Below are 17726 nucleotides of genomic sequence, written 5' to 3'. Positions count from 1 at the left end.
AGGTTGTCAAGACTTGCTCTGGTGCCAAGGACAGTCCAGCTCCAAGTGTCAGTTTGGCCTGAAGTCCTCTAGCCATCCCTGCAGCCCTCGTGGCCCCTGGAGCTGCCCTGCACAGGGGAAATCTTGATGTGCCAGCACTCCCTGCCCCTCAGATGGCTTCATCTTACACTCAGCAACAGGAAACAGGAAGTGCAGCTGACTTCTGCGGCTGGAATCAAAGCAGAAAGACTTTTTTTTTTCCTAGCATCATCTATTCTTCAAGTTTCATTTCTACATGAAGTCCCATCCCGCCTGCAGCTTCCATTTGGGTCACAGTGCAAATTAAAGGGAAACCACAACAACACTGAAGCTCAGCAGCCTGTGGGGCTGGCAGCTGCAGGGCCCATCTCTGCTGCTCTGGGGAAGGACAGGGCTAGTTTCTGCAGGAGAGGGGCACAGGTGCCACTGCCTGACCTGGAGCCATAGGAATTTGGCTCTGCCTTTCCCATGGCTGGTGCTGCCACCGGTCACACTGTCCAGCCCTGCTGACTTCTGCTCCTCCACAGGCTGGACGCAGCCAGGGTGTGATGCATGGGGTGTGCAGAGCAGGCAAGTGGAGTGTGAAAGCCCAGAGATGAGCAGGATGGAGGTGTGTGTGTTGGTGATGGCTGTCTGGACACAGCCCATCACTTCCCCTGGCATGGTCCACCCAGACCTGACCTCTGCTCCCTGGCTCTGGCTGGCCCTGCTGCAGGGTGACAAGACAGGCTGGTACAGGGGACACATTCAGTGTGGTCAGCTGGAGGTCAGTAGGACAGGCTGGAACCTCAGCCCAGCCAGGACTGCATGGTGGAAAAGCTGGGGCTCCATCCCTCCATCCAACAGCAGGACAGGACTGGGGAGTTCCAGGCTGTGATGGGTGTCAGGAAGAGGATGGTCCCAGCAGCACATTGGCCGGTCTGTGTGGGCTGGAGAGCTGCCCACAGTGTGGGCCTGTCACCAGGGAGGGAACTTACCATGGCTAGAAGCAGAAGTGAAAGATAAACAGAAGTGAAAGCTGAACCCAGAGCTGTTTCCCACAGTTCCCACTCTGCAGAGTGCCCCCGAGCACCGGGCAGCACAGCCATGGAGCCCCTCTCCTTCCAGGAATACATCTGTTCCCTGGACCCCACCACCCTGCCCCGCATCCTCAGGATTTGCTCTGGTGTCTACTTCCAAGGTGAGTGCTGGAGACCTGCTGCCTGCCAAGGGTGCCCCAGAGTTGTGCCACCTCCCCCAGCTCTGCTGCTGCAGCCCAGGCTCCTCACTCCTCCCCTGAAATGGCTGGTCCCCTGCCACCAGTGTGCCCATGCCCAGGGAGAGGCACAGGTCCTGGTGCCACCAACAGACACTGGTGCCTAAGGCACAGCTGCTTGCAAACCCTTTCCCTTCTATACCCAAGGCCCACCCAGCTGAGTGCCCTAGTGCATTCAGTCATGCTGCTGGGATGGGGCACCAAGAACCATCCAAGCTGCTCCTCCACCTCATGCCCAGCTCTCCTCCCAGGCAGTGAATCACCTGCTGGCTGTGGATTTGCCAGGGATGGAGCCACATGCCTGGTGCCTGGAGGGACAGGCATTGTCCCTGGCCCCAGCAAGGGCACAGAGAGCAGCCTGGTCTGAGCTCTGCTTTCTCCTGGGTGGCATCCCTGGAGACATCTTAGGTTGATGAGAAATCTTGATCAACATAGCTTCCTCAGCTGGTGGCAATGGTGGTGGTGAAATGGAGCTAGAAATCAGCATTGATCTTTCAAGGTCCCTTCCAACCCCAGGATTCTATGATTCTATGATTGTATGAAGAGCATTTGCTGGATTTCTGGGGCTCCCAAGAAGCTGGGAACACACAGCAGGATCCTGGCAACACTGATGTGCCAATTGTCATCAGGACTTGTAGGATTTGTAGCATTTGTTTGGGTTACACTGACTTTTAAAGAGTAAGTGAAGTGCTCAGGGTGATCTCGTGCTGCTTCTCTGTAGCTCAGAGTGGATGTTTAGCTCCCCCAAGGACTTCTGGTGGCCTTGATAACACAGAATCATGGAATGGTGAAGGTTGGAAGGGACCTTAAAGATCATCAGGGTCCAACCTCCCTGCTCTGAGCAGGGACCCCTCCCACCAGACCAGGCTGCACAAGCCTCATCCAACCTGCCCTTGAACACCTCCAGGGAGGGGGCATCAACAACCTCCCTGGGCAACCTGTTCCAGTGCCCTTCTACCCTCAGGGTGAAGAATTTCTTCCTGATGTCCAACCTAAATCTCCCCTCTCTCAGTTTAAAATCATTACCCGTTGTCTTGTCACTGCCCTCTCCAGTGAAAAGCCCCTCCCCAGCTTTCCTGGAGCCCCTTCAGGCACTGGAAGCTGCTCTCAGGTCTCCCTGGAGCCTTCTCTTCTCCAGGCTGAACACCCCAACACAGCCTGTCTCCAGAGCAGAGCTGCTCCAGCCCTTGGATCATCTTCTCTTCTCTGGCCCCTCTCCAACAGCTCCATGTCTCTCCTGTGCTGAGGGCTCCAGAGCTGGACAAATTACTCCAGGTGGGCTCTGACCAGAGCAGAGCAGAGGGGCAGGATCCCCCCTGGCCCTGCTGGCCACACTTCTTTGGATGCAGCCCAGGACACAATTGGCCTCTGGGCTCCAGCACACACTGGTGGCTCATGTCCAGCTTCTCATCTCCTCCCACCCCACGTCCTTCTCCTCAGGGCTGCTCTCCAGCCATTCTCCCCCCAGCCTGGATCTGTGCCTGGGGTTGTGCTGACCCAGGGGCAGGACCCTGCACTTGGCCTTGTTGAACCTCAGGAGCCTGGCATTGGCCACCTCTCCAGCCTGTCCAGCTCCCTCTGGACGGATCCCTTCCCTCTAGGGTGCCAGCCACCCTGCACAGCCTGGGGTCACCAGCAAACCTGCTGAGGACACACTCAGTCCCACTGTCCATGTCTCCAACAAAGGTGTTGAACAGCCCTGGTCCCAGTACTGACCCCTGAGGGACACCACTCATCACCTGCCTCCATTTGGACATGGAGCCACTGACCACAACTCTGGGTGGGGCCATCCAGCCAATCTCTTATCCACTGAGTGATCCATCTGTCAAATCCATGCCTTGCCAGTTTGCAGACCAGGATGTCATGTGGGACAGTGTCAAACCCCTTGCACCATTCCAGGTAGATGACATCAGCTGCTCTGCCACCATCCACCATCTCTGTAGCCTTGGTGTAGAAGGTCACCAGATGGGTCAGGCATGACTTGCCCTTAGTGAAGCCATGTTGGCTGTCACCAATCACCTCCTTATTTTCCATGTGCCTTAGCAGACTTCCCAGGAGGATCTGCTCCATGACCTTGCCAGGCACAGAGGTGAGACTGACCAGCCTGGAGCCTTTTTGTCCTTTTTAAAAACAGGGGCCGTGGGACCTTTTTTCCAATCAGCAGGAACCTCACCAGACTGTCATGACCTCTCAGTTAGGATGGTTAGAGACTTAACAACATCTTAACATTGCTAAACTAATAAAAAGACCCCTGCTCCAACAGCAGCAGCAGCCTGCTTGCTGCTTCCCACAGTGAGGGGTCTGTCCTGAGTTCATCTCAGGGAGGGGAGACACCTGGGGCTGCACAGAAGCTTTGGTTGCAGCTCAGTGAATGCAGAGATTTAAGGGCAGAAGTGGGTATTGCTTGTGTTGGAGGGTATTGTGATGTGGTAGCATGGCCTGAGGAGCTCCTGCTCCAGCAAGAGCATCTCTGCCCCATCCATTCACAGTGTGATCAGGTGCTGAAACTTTCCTGCTGCATTTCTGATCTGAGTTACCTGGGTTCAGTCTCCAGCCATTCCAGTTGAGCTCTTCTGCACTGCTCTTCTCCCCTGTCACCGCCCCTGCACACTTACCAGCACTGGGAGTTTTCTGGGACACGGGCTCGACAGCTTCCAGGTATTCCTGGTTCCTTACAAACAAACAAAGACCCTTTTCCAGCCTCCTGGTTGTGTATTCCCTTGGGTGCTGGTGCTGGACCTTGCAGACAGATCAGAGGGCACTAGGGCAGGTTGGGCGGGGCTCTGAGCAACCCGATCTAGCGGGAGGTGTCCCTGCCCGTGCAGGGGGGTTGGAAATCGATGATCTTAAAGGTCCCTTCCAACTCTAACCATTCTGTGATTCCGTGATTCCACGTTGCACCCCGCAGACAGGCTGTCCTGCCCTGATGATGTTTCTTGAACACTTCTGGATTTCCCGCTATTGCTGATCATCTTATTCATTCTGGCCTTTTGTTAACAAAAATTTGGGTAGGTTCCCGAGAGGTTAAACCAGCTGCTGGTGGTCACTGCCCCTTTGGGCTCCTCCCCCCAGCCACACACTGCTCACCTCTGCATTCCTGGCCCTGCTGGAAGCTGCAGATCCGCTGTGGCTCCGGTGCTGCGCTGGAGCTGGAGGGCAGCGCAGCCACTGGTGTCTGTTCCTGCTGCCAGACAAGGGACCATCCATGCCAGGAGCGTGTGGAGTTAACCCGGGGCTGTGGGGCAGCTCCGTGCTCGGGGCAGCCCGGCTCTGTCTTTCCCTTTTCAGACCCTGCCCTCGGTGCTGTCAGAGCGGCCTGGGGGGCTGGAGGAGGGGGCTGGGACTTGCACAACATACAATACTTTCGGAAACTTCCCAGCTTTCATCCACCTCTTCCTGCAGTTTATTTTTTCACCTTTATTTCCACCTCGAGGTCCCTCCCAGGGCAGGCACCCCCAGCCGGTCCCAGCCCCAGCTCCACCCGGAGCCGGCACCGGTCGGGGCGGCAGCGCCTCCAGCAGCCCCTGCCCTCAGGAGCCGCTGCCCAGCGGGGACACCAGCCCGTCCCCAGCTGCGTGCCCAGCTCTCTCCACCCTGCCCGGACACACCAGGGTGGCTCTGTGTGCCTGAGCCCTAAACAAACAAGTTCCCACTGGGGCCAAAGGCACCAGCTCGCCCTGCTCACAGGGTGACCCTGTGCCAGCCCCACCTCTGCCCACCAATGGGCCCATGGACCAGCTCTGCCTTTCCCTGAGCACCCACATTCCTTTCCCAGCACCTCCACCCCACCCATGGTCCCTCCTGCAATTTCAGGGGCCACGGTCCCCATGGCCCCACCACAGACACAGGTTCGTGTTCCTCCACCTGGTCCTCCTCCACCAAGGGCAAGTCTGCCTTGCTCCAGACTTTCCTCCTGATCTCAGAAATTGCTGAAGGTTGGTCATACTGAGAGTGATGCCAAGAAGGCTTTGAGCACATCACCTTTGCTGTGTCCTTCATGACCAGGTCCTCTTCTCCATTCAGCAGCAAACCCACATTTTCACCAGCCTTCCTTTTGCTGTTGATGTACCAGTAGAAGCCTTTCTTGTTGCCCTTCCCATCCCTCAACAGATTCAGGTCTGGGCACACTTTGGTTTTCCTAACCCCATTCCTACATGCTAGATCATGTCTCTGTGCTCCTCCTGGGCCTCCTGCCCCTGCTGCCACCACTCGTGCACCTCCTTCACACGGCTGAGTTCAGTCAGAAGCTCCGAAGTGTTGGACAGGAGCACCAACATCCTGCAGGCATTCTGAAGAAGCAGTAAGGGACATCTTAGAGAGGGTGGTGAGACACCAGCCCAGGATGCCCAGAGAAGCTGTGGCTGCCACATTCCTGGAAGTGTTGAAGGGCAGGTTGGATGGGGCTTGGAGAAACCATCCAGAAGAGCCAGCCCTGTCCGGGGGGGCATGGAGCAGGGGTTGCCAGCCAGTCCAGGGAGGGGATTGTCCTGCTCTGCTCTGGTGCAGCCTCACCTGGAGCACTGCCTGCAGGGTTGGGCATCACAATGTAAAAAGGACACAAAGCTGTTGGAGAGTGTCCAGAGGAGAGTCATGAGGATGGGGAAGGGTCTGGATGGGATAAGTTATGAGGAGCAGCCGAGGTCACTTGGATTGTTCAGCTTGGAGGAGGCTGAGGGGTGACCTCATTGCAGTCTGTGGTTCCTCACCAGGGGAGGAGATGGGGCAGGTCCTGATCTCCTCACTCCTGTGACCAGGGACAGGCCTGGGGGAAATGGCAGGAAGCTGAATCAGAGGAGGTTTAGGTTGGATATCAGGAAAAGGTTTTTCAGCCAGAGGGTCGTTGAGCACTGAAACAAACTCCCCAGGGCAGTGGTCACAGCACCAACCTGCCTGCGTTCAGGAAGCCTTTGGATGATGCTCTCAGGTACATGGGGTGATTCTTGGGGTGCCCTACAGGGGACTCCAACAGGAGTTGGACTTGATGGTCCTGATGAGTCCCTTCCAACATATATATAACATATATGTATAGCATTATATATATATAATATTCTATGATTCTATGAGTCTATGATTCAACCTGGTCTAGTGGGAGGTGTCCCTGCTCACGGCAGGAGACTGGATCTAGATGATTTTTAAGGTCCTTTTCAATCCAAACCATTCTGTGAGTCTATGAAATGCTGGTGGAGGAATTTTCTTTGAGGAAATCTCCCTCCTCACCCTGCAGGGTCCGTGTATGAGATCGCAGGCAACGAGTGCTGCTTGGCCACAGGTGACCTGCTGCAAGTCACGGCCATAGAACTGCAGAAGGTCATCTGTGAGGACACGGAGACAGGGCAGACAACGGAGCTGCTATCGACATTTCAGGGTGAGCAGGGCTGCTCTGTCCCGGCCCGAACCCCAGGGGTGCTGCCCTGTGGGGGAGACCTTTGCAGCCCCCGTGGGCTCAGCCTCATGGTCCCACAGGTCTTTTCCAGCCTGCGCCAGCCCCAGGAACGCACCGGGCACCGCGGGAACAGCTCCCAGAGGGCGGCAGCCAGCGGGGGCTGACCCTGCGCCAGGTGCTGGGGCAGTGGGACGGGCGGCCGCAGCCGCTGCTGTGCCCCGCGATCGGCCCGCACATCCTGCTCCTGCAGCCCGTCTACGAGGTGCGGGCCGCCATGCAGCGTGAGTCCGGGCGGGGCGGGGATGCGGGGCAGGGCGCTGGGGTCGGGGCAGGCGGGATTGGGGCAGGAGGGGTTGGGGGATGAGGCTGCGGAGTCAGGGGCTGCTGTGGGGGGTTGCTCGGGGCGTGGGGGGCCATGAGGTGGGGTCCTGCCCCGCGCGGGGTCGAGGAGAGGGGTGAAGGCGCCTGTGCCCCGCAGTGCGGCGGGACGCGGTGAGGATCCCCTCCACGCTGGAGGTGGATGTGGAGGATGTCACGGAGCAGGCCCAGCACGTCCGCTTCGCCCGGCCGCTGCTGCTGAGCGACCTGCTGCGCAGGGAGGAGCTGCTGCCCACCCAGGCCGAGGTCCTGGAGGCTCCGCCCGGCCCCGCCGCCTTCCAGAGCCCCTGGCTGTCGCGGCTGCGGCGGGGGCAGCTGCTGCAGCTCCACGGCCGCTCCGGGGCCTGGCGGGTCCTGGCCTCGGCCCCCGGCAGCCGCCGCCACTTCCTCCTCTCCAGCGCCTACGGGGGCCGGTTCCGGCGGCGGCCGCGGCAGTTCGCGGGGGTGCGGGAGCTGGCGGGCGGGCTGCGGGCCGGGCAGGGGCTGCGCGTGGTGGTGACCCGGGACTGCGAGGCCCGCGGCCGCCACGGGGCCCCGCTCGGGCTGGGCGACCGGCTGGAGGCGCGGGGGCTGCGGGGCAGCGGCCCCGGCACCCGGCTGCTCTGCCGGCGCCTCGGCGAGGAGGAGGAGGAGGAGGGCGAGGAGCTGCTGCTGCCGCTGGACCTGGGCGGCGGCTTCGTGGAGGAGACGAGCGGCAGCAAGAAGTACGGGCTGGCGGAGCTGCTGGCGCGGCAGCCGCTGCCCTGCGAGGTGCGGGTGGCGGCCCCGGACCCGCAGCTGGAGCAGGACGAGCTGGGGGCCCTGCCCGCCCTGCGCCTGGAGGCCCGCCTGGAGCAGCCCTTCCTGGTGGGCAGCTTCTGCCAGCGGCCCCAGGAGGGCTTCGAGATCCCCCCGCGCTGGATCGACTTCCCCGTCGTGCTGCGCGAGGGGCCCGTGCAGCCCCCCGGCCCCTGCACCCGCCGCTCCCGGGTGGAGGAGCTGACCGAGACCTTCTACTACCAGCTGCTGGCCCAGCTGCCCGGGGGCTCCGTCCCGCCGCCCCCCCGGCCCCCCAAGCCAGCCCAGGCGGGGACCGGCCCCGGGGAGCGCCCCTCCGCCCGCGGCCCCCCCGCCCCTGCCGCCGCTCCCGCCCCGGCCCAGCCCCCACGGCCAGGACGGCCGGCGGGGACCCCCCGAGGACACAGGTGAGACCCCGACACCTCCCAGAGATGCGCTGCCCTGGCGGGAGGACGGGGGGCCCAGGGGTGGTGCTGAAGGCGGGGGGGCTGCCGACCTCCGGGCTGCCCTCCTGCTCCGCTGCGGACCCCTGCAGCCCAGCCAGCTGGGTCCCACGGGGGCTGCATCGCCCCATCCTCTCCTCCCAGATGCGGGGGGGGGACCCAAGAGTTCCCCACAGGATGGGGATACCCACAGGGTCTGCCCTGTCCCCTTGTACCACACACGGGGGGGGCACCCATGGGGAGACCTCCTCATCCCCTCGTCCCACGCCAGGACCACGGCACGAGGGGCAGCCAGGCTGGACCTCAGGGCGGTGGTGCAGGAACCAGCCCCGGTTCGCCCTTGGCCTCCATCACTATCGAATGCAGAGCCCTCCTGCCCCCACACGGGAGGGGCCCCGAGGCCGGTGTCTGCCGTGGCAGAGCCGCTGCCACGTCGCACACCCCCCGTGGGGAGAGGGCAGCGCGGGGCGGCCCCTGCCCTGCCCCGCTGCAGGCTCTGCTCTCTCTTCCCTTCCAGGCACAGAGAGCGACGGCACCGAACACGATTACGAGACCGTCGATGGCAACATGCAAAAGATAATTCACAAAATGCAGACGATTTTTCCTTTCTAGTCCTCATTTCTGGAAGCCACCCAGCCTCCAAACACTGTGAGACCCCGCATGACATTGGTAGTTACTTGCAAAGGCTAAATAAACTGCTTCAATCTTGCAGAAGGGTGACCACTCCTCAAGGGCAAGCAGCCCACACACCTCTGGGATGCCCGTGGCTCAGAATAAATCCCCGTTGTGCTGTGGGCTGTCCCCTCAGCTGTCACCCGTGGGACTCTCCAGCAGCACCAGACCAGCACACAGATGGGTGGCCACCAAGATGTCACTGAGATGCAGAGGACATGGATCTCACTGTGCTCCACCACATTACAGCACCTGAGTTGGGATTGCCAGTGCTTTCAGATGGGACATGCTTTGGGGCCAGCATGTCCAGGCAGTATTTGGCATGTGGAGTGGGATGAGGCTGACATGACAAGGTACCTCACACAGGGCAGGTGATGACCCAGCTGGGGCTCAAACCAGCGAGTGACATATTTTTACAATTGCATGTCAGAAATCCAATTTCACAAGGCATTTTTCTAAAGCACAGCCAAAACCACTCCTCACTCTGCAATAATTTCTCACCAACGTTGTAGAAACATTGTAAAACCACTGTGGCTTCAGGTTTTGCTGGCTTTGGCTTTCTCATCCTTTTTTAGCTGCACTTGCAATGGGCAGCAACAGACCTGCACAGTTCCTTCCTGATTGTTCCACTCCTGCAGCTTTTTGGCACCTACAAAGGCCCCTGCTGCACTGATGGCATTGGATGCAAAAAACATTACCTGAAAACAAAATGCACCAAAGTTCAGTTGTTCCTTCCTGCAAGTTTGGCAAAGCCCTGGGAAATTGGCAGAGACAAAGACCTCACAGTCCTGATGTGCATTAGGGAAAAAAGCTGACAAGGGGAGCTTCGCACTGAGAGCAAGCAGGTGTTGCACTCCTGCATCACAAACTGTGCTCCTCTTCTTTCAAATAAGAGCAGTAAAGTTAATTTTTAAATATAATTTAAGATAAAATTGTGTGTTTTTTTCCCCCTCTCTCCCTGTGAAGAGTAGCTTTGGGTTCAGTTTTTCAGTCCATCATTCCTTCCTCAGTGCCTAGGGCAGAGTCCCAGAACTGCAGAGAGGATGGATCTCTTTCACTGGGAGTCCTAGCTTGGGTTTGTGCTGGTTTCCTTTGGCTCTGCCCTGGGATTTGTTCTTGGTATTGGCACTTCCTCCTCAAATCAGCACTGTGGGAAAGACACTATTGCTCTTGAGGTCCTGTTACTGAACACTCATCCAAGGAGGGAGAAGCAGCTCTCATCTGCAAACAGGCACTAGCCATTCATACACAGCACCTACATCATAGGGGCACAGCATCACAGGATGGTTTGGGCTAGAAGAGACCTTTAAAGATCCAACTCATTCCACTGTTACGCTGCTTAGAGCCTTGTCTGACCTGACATCCAACACTTCCAGGGACCTCCCTGGGCAACCTGTTCCCGTGTCTCACCACCATCACCATAAGAAATTTCTTCCCCATGTCCAGCCTAAGCCCACCCGTCTCCAGTTTTAAACTGTTGCCTCTTGTCCTGTCACTACAGACCCTGGTAAAACATCCCTCTCCATCTCCCATATAGGGATACTTACTCCCTGTAAGTATCAAAAGGCCACAAGGTCTCCCTGGAGACTCCTCTAGGCTGAACAATCCCAGCTCTCAGCCTTTCTTCATGGCTACATACAATCTATAAAACTTCAACCAAGAGACACATGGCAGGGGCCAACAGACGTTTAGGTCACCCCAGTACCCTGCTTTTCCTTCTCTCGGGGAAAAACTAATCACTGGACTATGGCTGGGAAGTGGATGAGCTCCAGGGAGGACAGCAGAGCAGAGAAAATCAGAACTACTGAGTGTTTTTTCTTGTCTCCTTTGTTTGAGCAAAAAGCATTGATAGAATGGTTAAGGTTGGAAGGGACCTTAGAGATAATCAGATTCCAAACTCCCTGCCATGAGCAGGGACATTCTGAGTTCAGGTTTCATTGTCAGTTCATAGATAGTTTTAAGTGCAAACTTTTTGTGAAGCAGCCAATGCTCCCTTAAGACCTATTCCAAATCATCCCACTAGCCAGACAAAAGCAGATGCTCCTGGACGCTTTGAAGATCAAACAGCAAATTGACACTTAAAATTCCCTCCTCAGCCAACAAGTTTTTCCTCTCCAGGCACAAGTGTTTTGTCCAGTCACACAACTCTTTACTGCAAGCAATACCATCATCTTCCAAAAATTATTTTCTTCCTAACCTGCACACCTCTTGCAAACAGGAAACAACACAGTACCTTTGGCTTCTAGGGCTGCTGGACTCATAGCCTGGAAGTTCACCTGTTACACATCTATGACACAACTCAGAAGTGCACCATGGGCTGCAGCTCTGAGCTCTGCCAGGCTCAGAACCTGAGCAGCACACAGGGCTCCTCCCAGTGCTAATGCCAGTGTTGGCAGTTATTAATTGAAATAAGTAAAATTTTGGGGAAAAAAACCTCACATTAGGGAAAAAAATTACATAAAAGAGAACATAAGGGAGACACAGAATAAAAGCAGGGCCTAGGTAACAGTGAAGCAGTGAGAATGACACAAAACAAGATTCCAACTAGAGAAAAACACCCCCCAGTAGTCACCAGCCCTTGAGACAGGCCTGCAGGACAGATGGAAGGGGTGGACAGGAGCTCTGCCCACAGCTTGGCCTGGGGACAGCCTGGAGCTCTGGGGAAAAACACACAGAGTAACTGAAATCACCCTGTGAATCTATTAACGAGCCATTAGCAGCCTGAAATCCACACCCACAGGCTGGAGGGACCCCTGCTAACAACAACCCCCCACTCTTGGAGCAGGCACAGTGACATTCCTGAGCATTGCCCCTTGGAATGGCAGCGAGGGGTTAGTGACCCATCGTGTGTGCAGTGATAGAACAATGTTAGAGATCAAGTTCCTTCTCATGTTTCGGGTATAAAAGTAGCATTGGTGTTTCAGGAGCTGAGCTTGCTGTGTGGAACACCCCCTGCTCCCTGCTCTGTGCAGAACTGGGTATTACAGCAGATCTCTGGGCTCTGTGTGAACTGGCTCCTTGCACTGTGGGCAATGGACCCACTGCTGGGACAACACCACGGGCCAATGCCCTGGGTTGGGCAGCCAGCCCCACAGAGCTCTTCCAAAGCCAGGTCACTTCACCAGTCTCAGGTAACATGAACCCCGTAACTTGCAGCTCTCTGGGCACCCAGGCTCAGCCAGCCCATGACCCCACAAGTCAGCCCTGGCTGCACATGCTGTTTTTCCAGCAGAGCCCTGGGAACTCAGCAGGCAGCAATGGAAGGACAGGCCAGTGCAACAAACCAGGCTCCCTCCTGGCAGGCAGTGAGGGTGTTCTGGTGTCTCTCCCTTCAGCCTGAAAGACCCCAGGTCCTGCTGTTCAGCAAGGCATTCACAACAGCCATGGTTCCCTGTGAGAACAGCTACATGCCTAGTGGGGTAGAGGTGAAAAATGCTCCTGAAGATTCATGAACTCCTGAAATGCTGCCATTACCAAATGCAAAACAACTCCCAGAAGGTAGTTTTCAGGTTTGCATTTTATGTTAACAGGAAGCATATAATAACTAAGAGAACAGAAACACACTGGAGCAGCTGCCCTTGCAAACTGCTGCCCTGAACAAGGCAGGATCATGTAGAGAAACATGCAAACCTGTTATCTCCACACTGATGTATCACCAGTATCAACCCTGCTATTTCCTAACTTGGTGGGTTTTTTGTTAAGCTTTAAAAAACAGTTTTAAAGAAGAAAACTTTGTTCCACGGGATGCAATTAATTTGAGCTTCAGCTAAAGTACTTTTGGTGGCAGGAATAATCCTGGCTCTACTTAGAATACTGAGACAATGTGTACCTTTCTTCAATAGTGCAGTTATTTAATTTCCTACTGTCCAGACATTTACCTCAGTTTGACATTTTAAAGCAATTCACTTCAAATCTAAGGAAAAAAAAAAATCACTGTAATTAAAGAAAGAAACTGATGTGCTGTGTTTTTACCCACATGGCTGGGTTCTGTCAATGCAGGTGGTTTTCTTCTTTAGTGAAGAAGAAAAGCCTCTCAAGTACAGCCAAGAGTAGCCAAGTTACAGTTTTATTGGAAACATCCAAAAGCTCTATTAACAAGGTGACCTCATAGTACAAATATATTTAAATGTATAAACTTAACCAGTCAAAAATATACTCATAATTACTGTACATTAGTGGAATAATACTCTTGGCTACCCACTTTATGAATTAAATGGAAAGAAAGCTCAGTTAGGAGAAACAGCTCTAGAAACAAAAGACAATCTGCCCAGAACAAGATTAAAAAGATTTTCTTTCTAACACAGGCATCCTCTAAGGAGACAAAACCAAACCAAAGCCTCTGAAGCTTTGAGTTCAGTTTTCCCATGCCTGTTTATCCTTTCACTCACATGGTCACAGCACATAATCGAGTCCAGTTAGCAGAATCCTGTATGTTCTGCTTGTCCTTGAATTCCAAGGAGGCACCTGCAGAGTAACTGGGACTTTCACAGGCTAGAAAGAGCAAAGATTACCTTCCACATCACAAAGCTCGCCAAGGTAACTTGGTACATGGACAAGCTTTTGCTTCCAACTAAACCCAGCTGGAAGCAGCTTCACTCAGCATCTGTCGACTTATAGTGATCATCATCCACAGTGGAGTAGATGTGTCCCTCACTGCTGAGAAACTCAACAGCTTGCCTTTGGAGGGGAAAAAAGAAAAGCAAATGCTAACTAGTTTGAATCAACACCTCCCTCTCAGGGATTTCCCACTTACAGAGCCTATCTCTACTCTGGCCTCTGCCTAGGGGAACTCTTGGTGGCTCTGTGCTGTGAACAGTTTCAGTGCTGCTCCACCAGTAAGCAGAGTCTCCAAAGCTATGGCACTAGGCTCCCCCTGCAGCTCCTGGGGGAGGACACCACCCTCAGCACCCCCAGGTAACAGCAGAACCTAACACTTTGCTTCAAAGGGGACAGAATACAGGTAGCAGATGTTAGTGGCTGTCTTTAGGCTTCACAGTTTCACTGAGTCTCATGAGTAAGAAGATATAAGAGACACCAAAGGAGAACAGAAACAGTCTGTTCCCACATTTTGATCTGCACAGAGAACAAGGTGGTCCTTGAGCAGGAAAAAATACTGCTGAGGCACTGCAGTACTCCCAGGTACCTGTTACTTTGCTTCTGAACTCTTAAACAGCTTGTTTGGAAAACACGGAGTGAAACATTTCATCACCCCTTCAACTGACACTGGCTCAGTCCAAGTTCAAAAGCTCTGGCTCACAACTGCATCCTACTGGGAACATCTGACATTCCTGGTGCTGTTTAACAGGTAAGGAGCAGGGCTTGCCCCCTGTATTCCTCTCTGTATCCTTTTATCAGATCCCAGAACACCCTTTGTATCTACACACTTACTTGATTGTTGACATGCTCATATTTTGGAGCTGAAGTTTCAACTCTTGAAGACTCATACCTTCTGGGACAGGGCAGTTCTTAATCAAGTTCAACACCTGAAAAAGAACAACCATTACAGAGAGCTGAGCTGCTCTGTCATCAATGGACAGCAAGGCTGAGGAAGAACTATCCATCTTCTAAAAGTACCTGAGCTTGCATTTCTCTGTCCCACATGAGGCCAGAAAAGCTGCTGGCACCTACCTGACTCTGATGTGCTGTGAGTCCATTCACTGGCAAGCTGCCACCTCCTCCATAGCCCCCCATGTCACCCGTCCCAGCAAACGACTGAGGCCCTCTTGATGCTGACTGCAAGGAGAGTAAAACTGCTGTGTCACTCAGGCTGCCACAGCCCCAGCACTGCAGACTTGCTGTGACTTCAGAGAAACAGTAACCAAAAACAGATTCCCAAAAGGAACCACTGGAAATGGACTGCAACACAATCCCTCTCTAAGGACACCAGGACTTCACTGTAGCCTCCACCAGCTTCATGCTTTCCAGCCCCCCACATACACAATTTCTGCAACGGACCAAGAAGTCTGTGTCTCTTTGGGCCATAACCAGTAACCCAGTAAGGGCCAAGATGGAATCAGGATCTTCAGGTACGTACCATGAGATTTTTTCTTAGGATCATGTGTGCATTGACAATCTCTAGTATGTGTGTGGTGAACTCATTCATATTTTCCAGAGGCATGATCTTAAATGCCACCAAGCTTTTCTTATTCTTTCAGAAAGAGAGGAAAGAAAAAAAAAGAAAAAGAAAAAATTAGCATCACAGTTAGAGGAATAATTAACTGCCAATCCCACTATTCTCTTCTGGATCAGGGATAGTGGCAGGGAAGGAGCTTGTACCTAACTAGATAACTAGTTCAAATCTTTCTGACTTATATCTTCATGTGTGATTTTGCAAGACAATCTCTTAAAATCATAGAACAGTTGGAATTGGAATGGACCTTAAAGATCACCAATTCCAATTCCCCTTGCATGGGCAGGGACACCTAACCAGCTGGCAATTAATTGCATTTTGCTTTAACACACACAAAATTATTTGAATATTTATTAACATATTTAATTATGAGGCAGGAACACCACATGATGTGCTACAAGGAGCACTCCCGTTGGCCAGAACCTGGTCTCAGCTCCATACCACAAACACCCAAGCCCTGGTGGCCAGTCCTGTGCTCTGCTGGAGCCAACTCACTGATGCCAAGTGGCACTTGGCACATTTAGTGTGTTATTAGATACAGCCCTGGCAAAAGCATTCCAGGATTTGTCCACAGGGAAGGATAAGCAAATCCCATGATTAAGTGGATATTCCACAGGGAGCCCACTAACACTGTGCCAGGTCCCTCAGGCCACTGCTCCAACCTGGTGACCTGGAGTCAGATGGGACAAGGTGGCCTTACCTGGAAGGACCGAAGGTGTCCAGCTACCTTCACATAAGTTCCTGGAGGTACCACAACGTTCTCACCACCTGCCTCCTGACAGACAGGAAAAAGAAGAGAGGAAAGTTTTGCTGATTCACATTTGCATTTCTCAGTTACCACAGTAAATTACTTAGGAAAGGATGGTTATCTCAAGCACACACAAATAGCATGAATCCCTATATCCAGTAGGAACACTTAGGTAAACACAACTGTAAATTAAAAAAAAAAATAGAGAAAAAAAAATTTGCTCCTTTGGACAGTGTACACCTGACTGCAGTCAAAGCCAGCTGTCAGCTCTGCTGTTGCTGTCCACTTCTGAGGGATTTTCACAGCAACATGAGAATGGAGCAGCCCTCAAGTAGTAAAAAAGCAGGTGTTCAACTGTGTAACTAGGCTGGGGCAATGGAAGCAGAATCTTTTTTGAAGTTATGCTAAACTTGCAGTTAAGCCAACTGAATGTCTACCTAGTTACTCTCCAAAAGTTTTTTAACTGACATCATCTGTTTGCCTTCACATGTATGTTACATGAACGTGGGCTAGCTTTAAAGTCCAGCTGTACCAGCAGTGGAAATTCTCAGCACTCCAGGAGGCATGCATCAGAAAACAAGACAACACTCATCAGAACACATCTTTGCCTCAGTCACTGAGCACAAAAATCTCTGGTAACTCACTCTCCTTCTGTTCCTACCCCAGCACACACCTCTCAGCTCAGCTGTGAAGTAACAGTGAAGCTTCAGCACCTAAACTCTAAAAAATTATTGAAAGTGATTCTATGTAGGACCACACATGAACTGCATGTCATGTACAGCACCAGTGATCTCTGCTTTCAGAAACATGTTATTCCTAAAACATACTTCTGAACAGACACCTCTTTCATCACCTCTCCCAAAAGCTTTTAAAGAAGCATCAGGAATCAGGTGCTTACATCAGTATCGACCCACTGCCTGACATCCATCGGGGCTGCTGTCATGTCGTCCACTTTGTAGAGGATGTTGGTTGGTGCTTTCTCGGCGTGCCGAATGATCCCCATGATGGTGACCTGCGCCGCAAAGGACAAGACTTGACGCGGGAACGCCCCGGGAAACGCGTCTGCTCTTCCCGCAGCCCTCCCGCTCCCACCTGGGAGATTTCCACCTCGCGGATCCGGAAGGTCTCGTCCACCTGCTCGGCTGCCAGCAGCTGCGACACGGTGCAGGGCACGATGTTCTGCGAGCGGATTCTCTGCAAAGGCCGGCGAGGCCGTCAGCGCTGCCGGGAGAGGCCGCCCGGCCCGGCCCAGCCCCCCGGCCCCCCGGCCCGGCCCGGCCCCCCGGCCCAGCCCCCCGGCCCAGCCCCCCGGCCCGGCCCGGCCCGGCCCGGCCTACCTGCTTCCTCTCGGCCTGGGTGCCGGCGGGGGAGCCGAAGCCGCCCGGGGACTGGGTGTAGCCGCCCGCGGGCCCCGAGGCGCCCACGGTGCCGTACCCGCTGTCGAAGCCACCTGACGGGGGAGGGAGAGCCCGTGAGGCGGGAACGCGCCCTCCGCCCCGGCCCCCCCATCACGGCGTGCGGCGGCCGCCGCGGGCCCCGCGTTCCCGGTGGGGCCTCCAGTCCCGGCGGTCCCGAGCGCCCCGCAGCCCCGGCCCCGCCCCGTGCCCCCCCGCCCCGCAGCCCCAGCCCCGGCCCCGCAGCCCCGCCCCGTGCCCCCCCGGCCCCGCACCGCGCCCCGCAGCCCCGCACCGTGCCCGCTCCACATGGCGGCGGCCGATCCTGGGGCACCCGCCGCCCCGCGCGCGCCCGCCCCTGCTCCCGCCCCTGCTCCCGCCGCCCGCGCCGCCTCCCGCCCAACCCGCGGGCCCCGCTCCCGGCCGCAGCCAATCACGGCCCTGCGCCTTCCGGCTCCCTCCAATGGCAGGGGGCCGTGCCGAGGCGGCCGCCGCCATTTTGAGTGCGGGCGCCGGCCGGCCGCGCGT

At 55.2% G+C, this 17726-nt stretch overlaps 2 protein-coding genes across 3 annotated transcripts; one reads left to right on the top strand and one right to left on the bottom strand.

The window, feature by feature from the left end:
* The first annotated feature begins 1087 nt into the window (after window positions 1–1087).
* THEMIS2 (thymocyte selection associated family member 2) lies at window positions 1088–9846 on the top strand. 2 transcript variants are annotated; one of them, XM_051638252.1, is made up of 5 exons: window positions 1088–1198; window positions 6498–6638; window positions 6737–6937; window positions 7135–8218; window positions 8772–9846. In XM_051638252.1, the coding sequence occupies exons 1-5, from the start codon at window positions 1105–1107 to the stop codon at window positions 9130–9132; spliced, it is 1881 nt and encodes a 626-aa protein (XP_051494212.1). In that variant the 5' UTR covers window positions 1088–1104; the 3' UTR covers window positions 9133–9846. The 2 variants fall into 2 exon arrangements, with proteins under 2 accessions (XP_051494212.1, XP_051494213.1); XM_051638253.1 differs by having other exon boundaries at window positions 6748–6937; window positions 8772–8931.
* A 3130-nt stretch (window positions 9847–12976) lies between these two features.
* RPA2 (replication protein A2) lies at window positions 12977–17557 on the bottom strand. Its single transcript, XM_051638229.1, has 9 exons — window positions 17494–17557; window positions 17142–17254; window positions 16897–16998; window positions 16703–16816; window positions 15757–15831; window positions 14961–15074; window positions 14555–14659; window positions 14315–14409; window positions 12977–13603 (listed from the first exon to the last, which is right to left on the bottom strand). The coding sequence occupies exons 1-9, from the start codon at window positions 17507–17509 to the stop codon at window positions 13519–13521; spliced, it is 819 nt and encodes a 272-aa protein (XP_051494189.1). The 5' UTR covers window positions 17510–17557; the 3' UTR covers window positions 12977–13518.
* Window positions 17558–17726: the final 169 nt, after the last annotated feature.

Source organism: Apus apus, chromosome 21 (genome assembly GCF_020740795.1).
Source record: "Apus apus isolate bApuApu2 chromosome 21, bApuApu2.pri.cur, whole genome shotgun sequence".
In the NCBI taxonomy this organism is placed as follows: domain Eukaryota; kingdom Metazoa; phylum Chordata; class Aves; order Apodiformes; family Apodidae; genus Apus; species Apus apus.
The sequence above is the reverse complement of the archived record's forward strand: the minus strand, read 5'-3'. Positions and strand labels throughout refer to the sequence as shown.

What these genes read in the sequence shown, in the direction of transcription:
- RPA2 (XM_051638229.1), bottom strand. An exon ending in CCCAGGCCGAGAGGAAGCAG is followed by an intron (nt 16,999 to 17,141) that starts GTAGGCCGGGCC and finishes CGGCCTTTGCAG; the next exon opens with AGAATCCGCTCGCAGAACAT. An exon ending in TCACAGCACATCAGAGTCAG is followed by an intron (nt 14,410 to 14,554) that starts GTAGGTGCCAGC and finishes GTTCTTTTTCAG; the next exon opens with GTGTTGAACTTGATTAAGAA.
- THEMIS2 (XM_051638252.1), top strand. Translation starts at nt 1,105, where the DNA reads ATGGAGCCCCTCTCCTTCCAGGAATACATCTGTTCCCTGGACCCCACC. An exon ending in GGTGCGGGCCGCCATGCAGC is followed by an intron (nt 6,938 to 7,134) that starts GTGAGTCCGGGC and finishes TGTGCCCCGCAG; the next exon opens with TGCGGCGGGACGCGGTGAGG. An exon ending in GGGACCCCCCGAGGACACAG is followed by an intron (nt 8,219 to 8,771) that starts GTGAGACCCCGA and finishes CTTCCCTTCCAG; the next exon opens with GCACAGAGAGCGACGGCACC.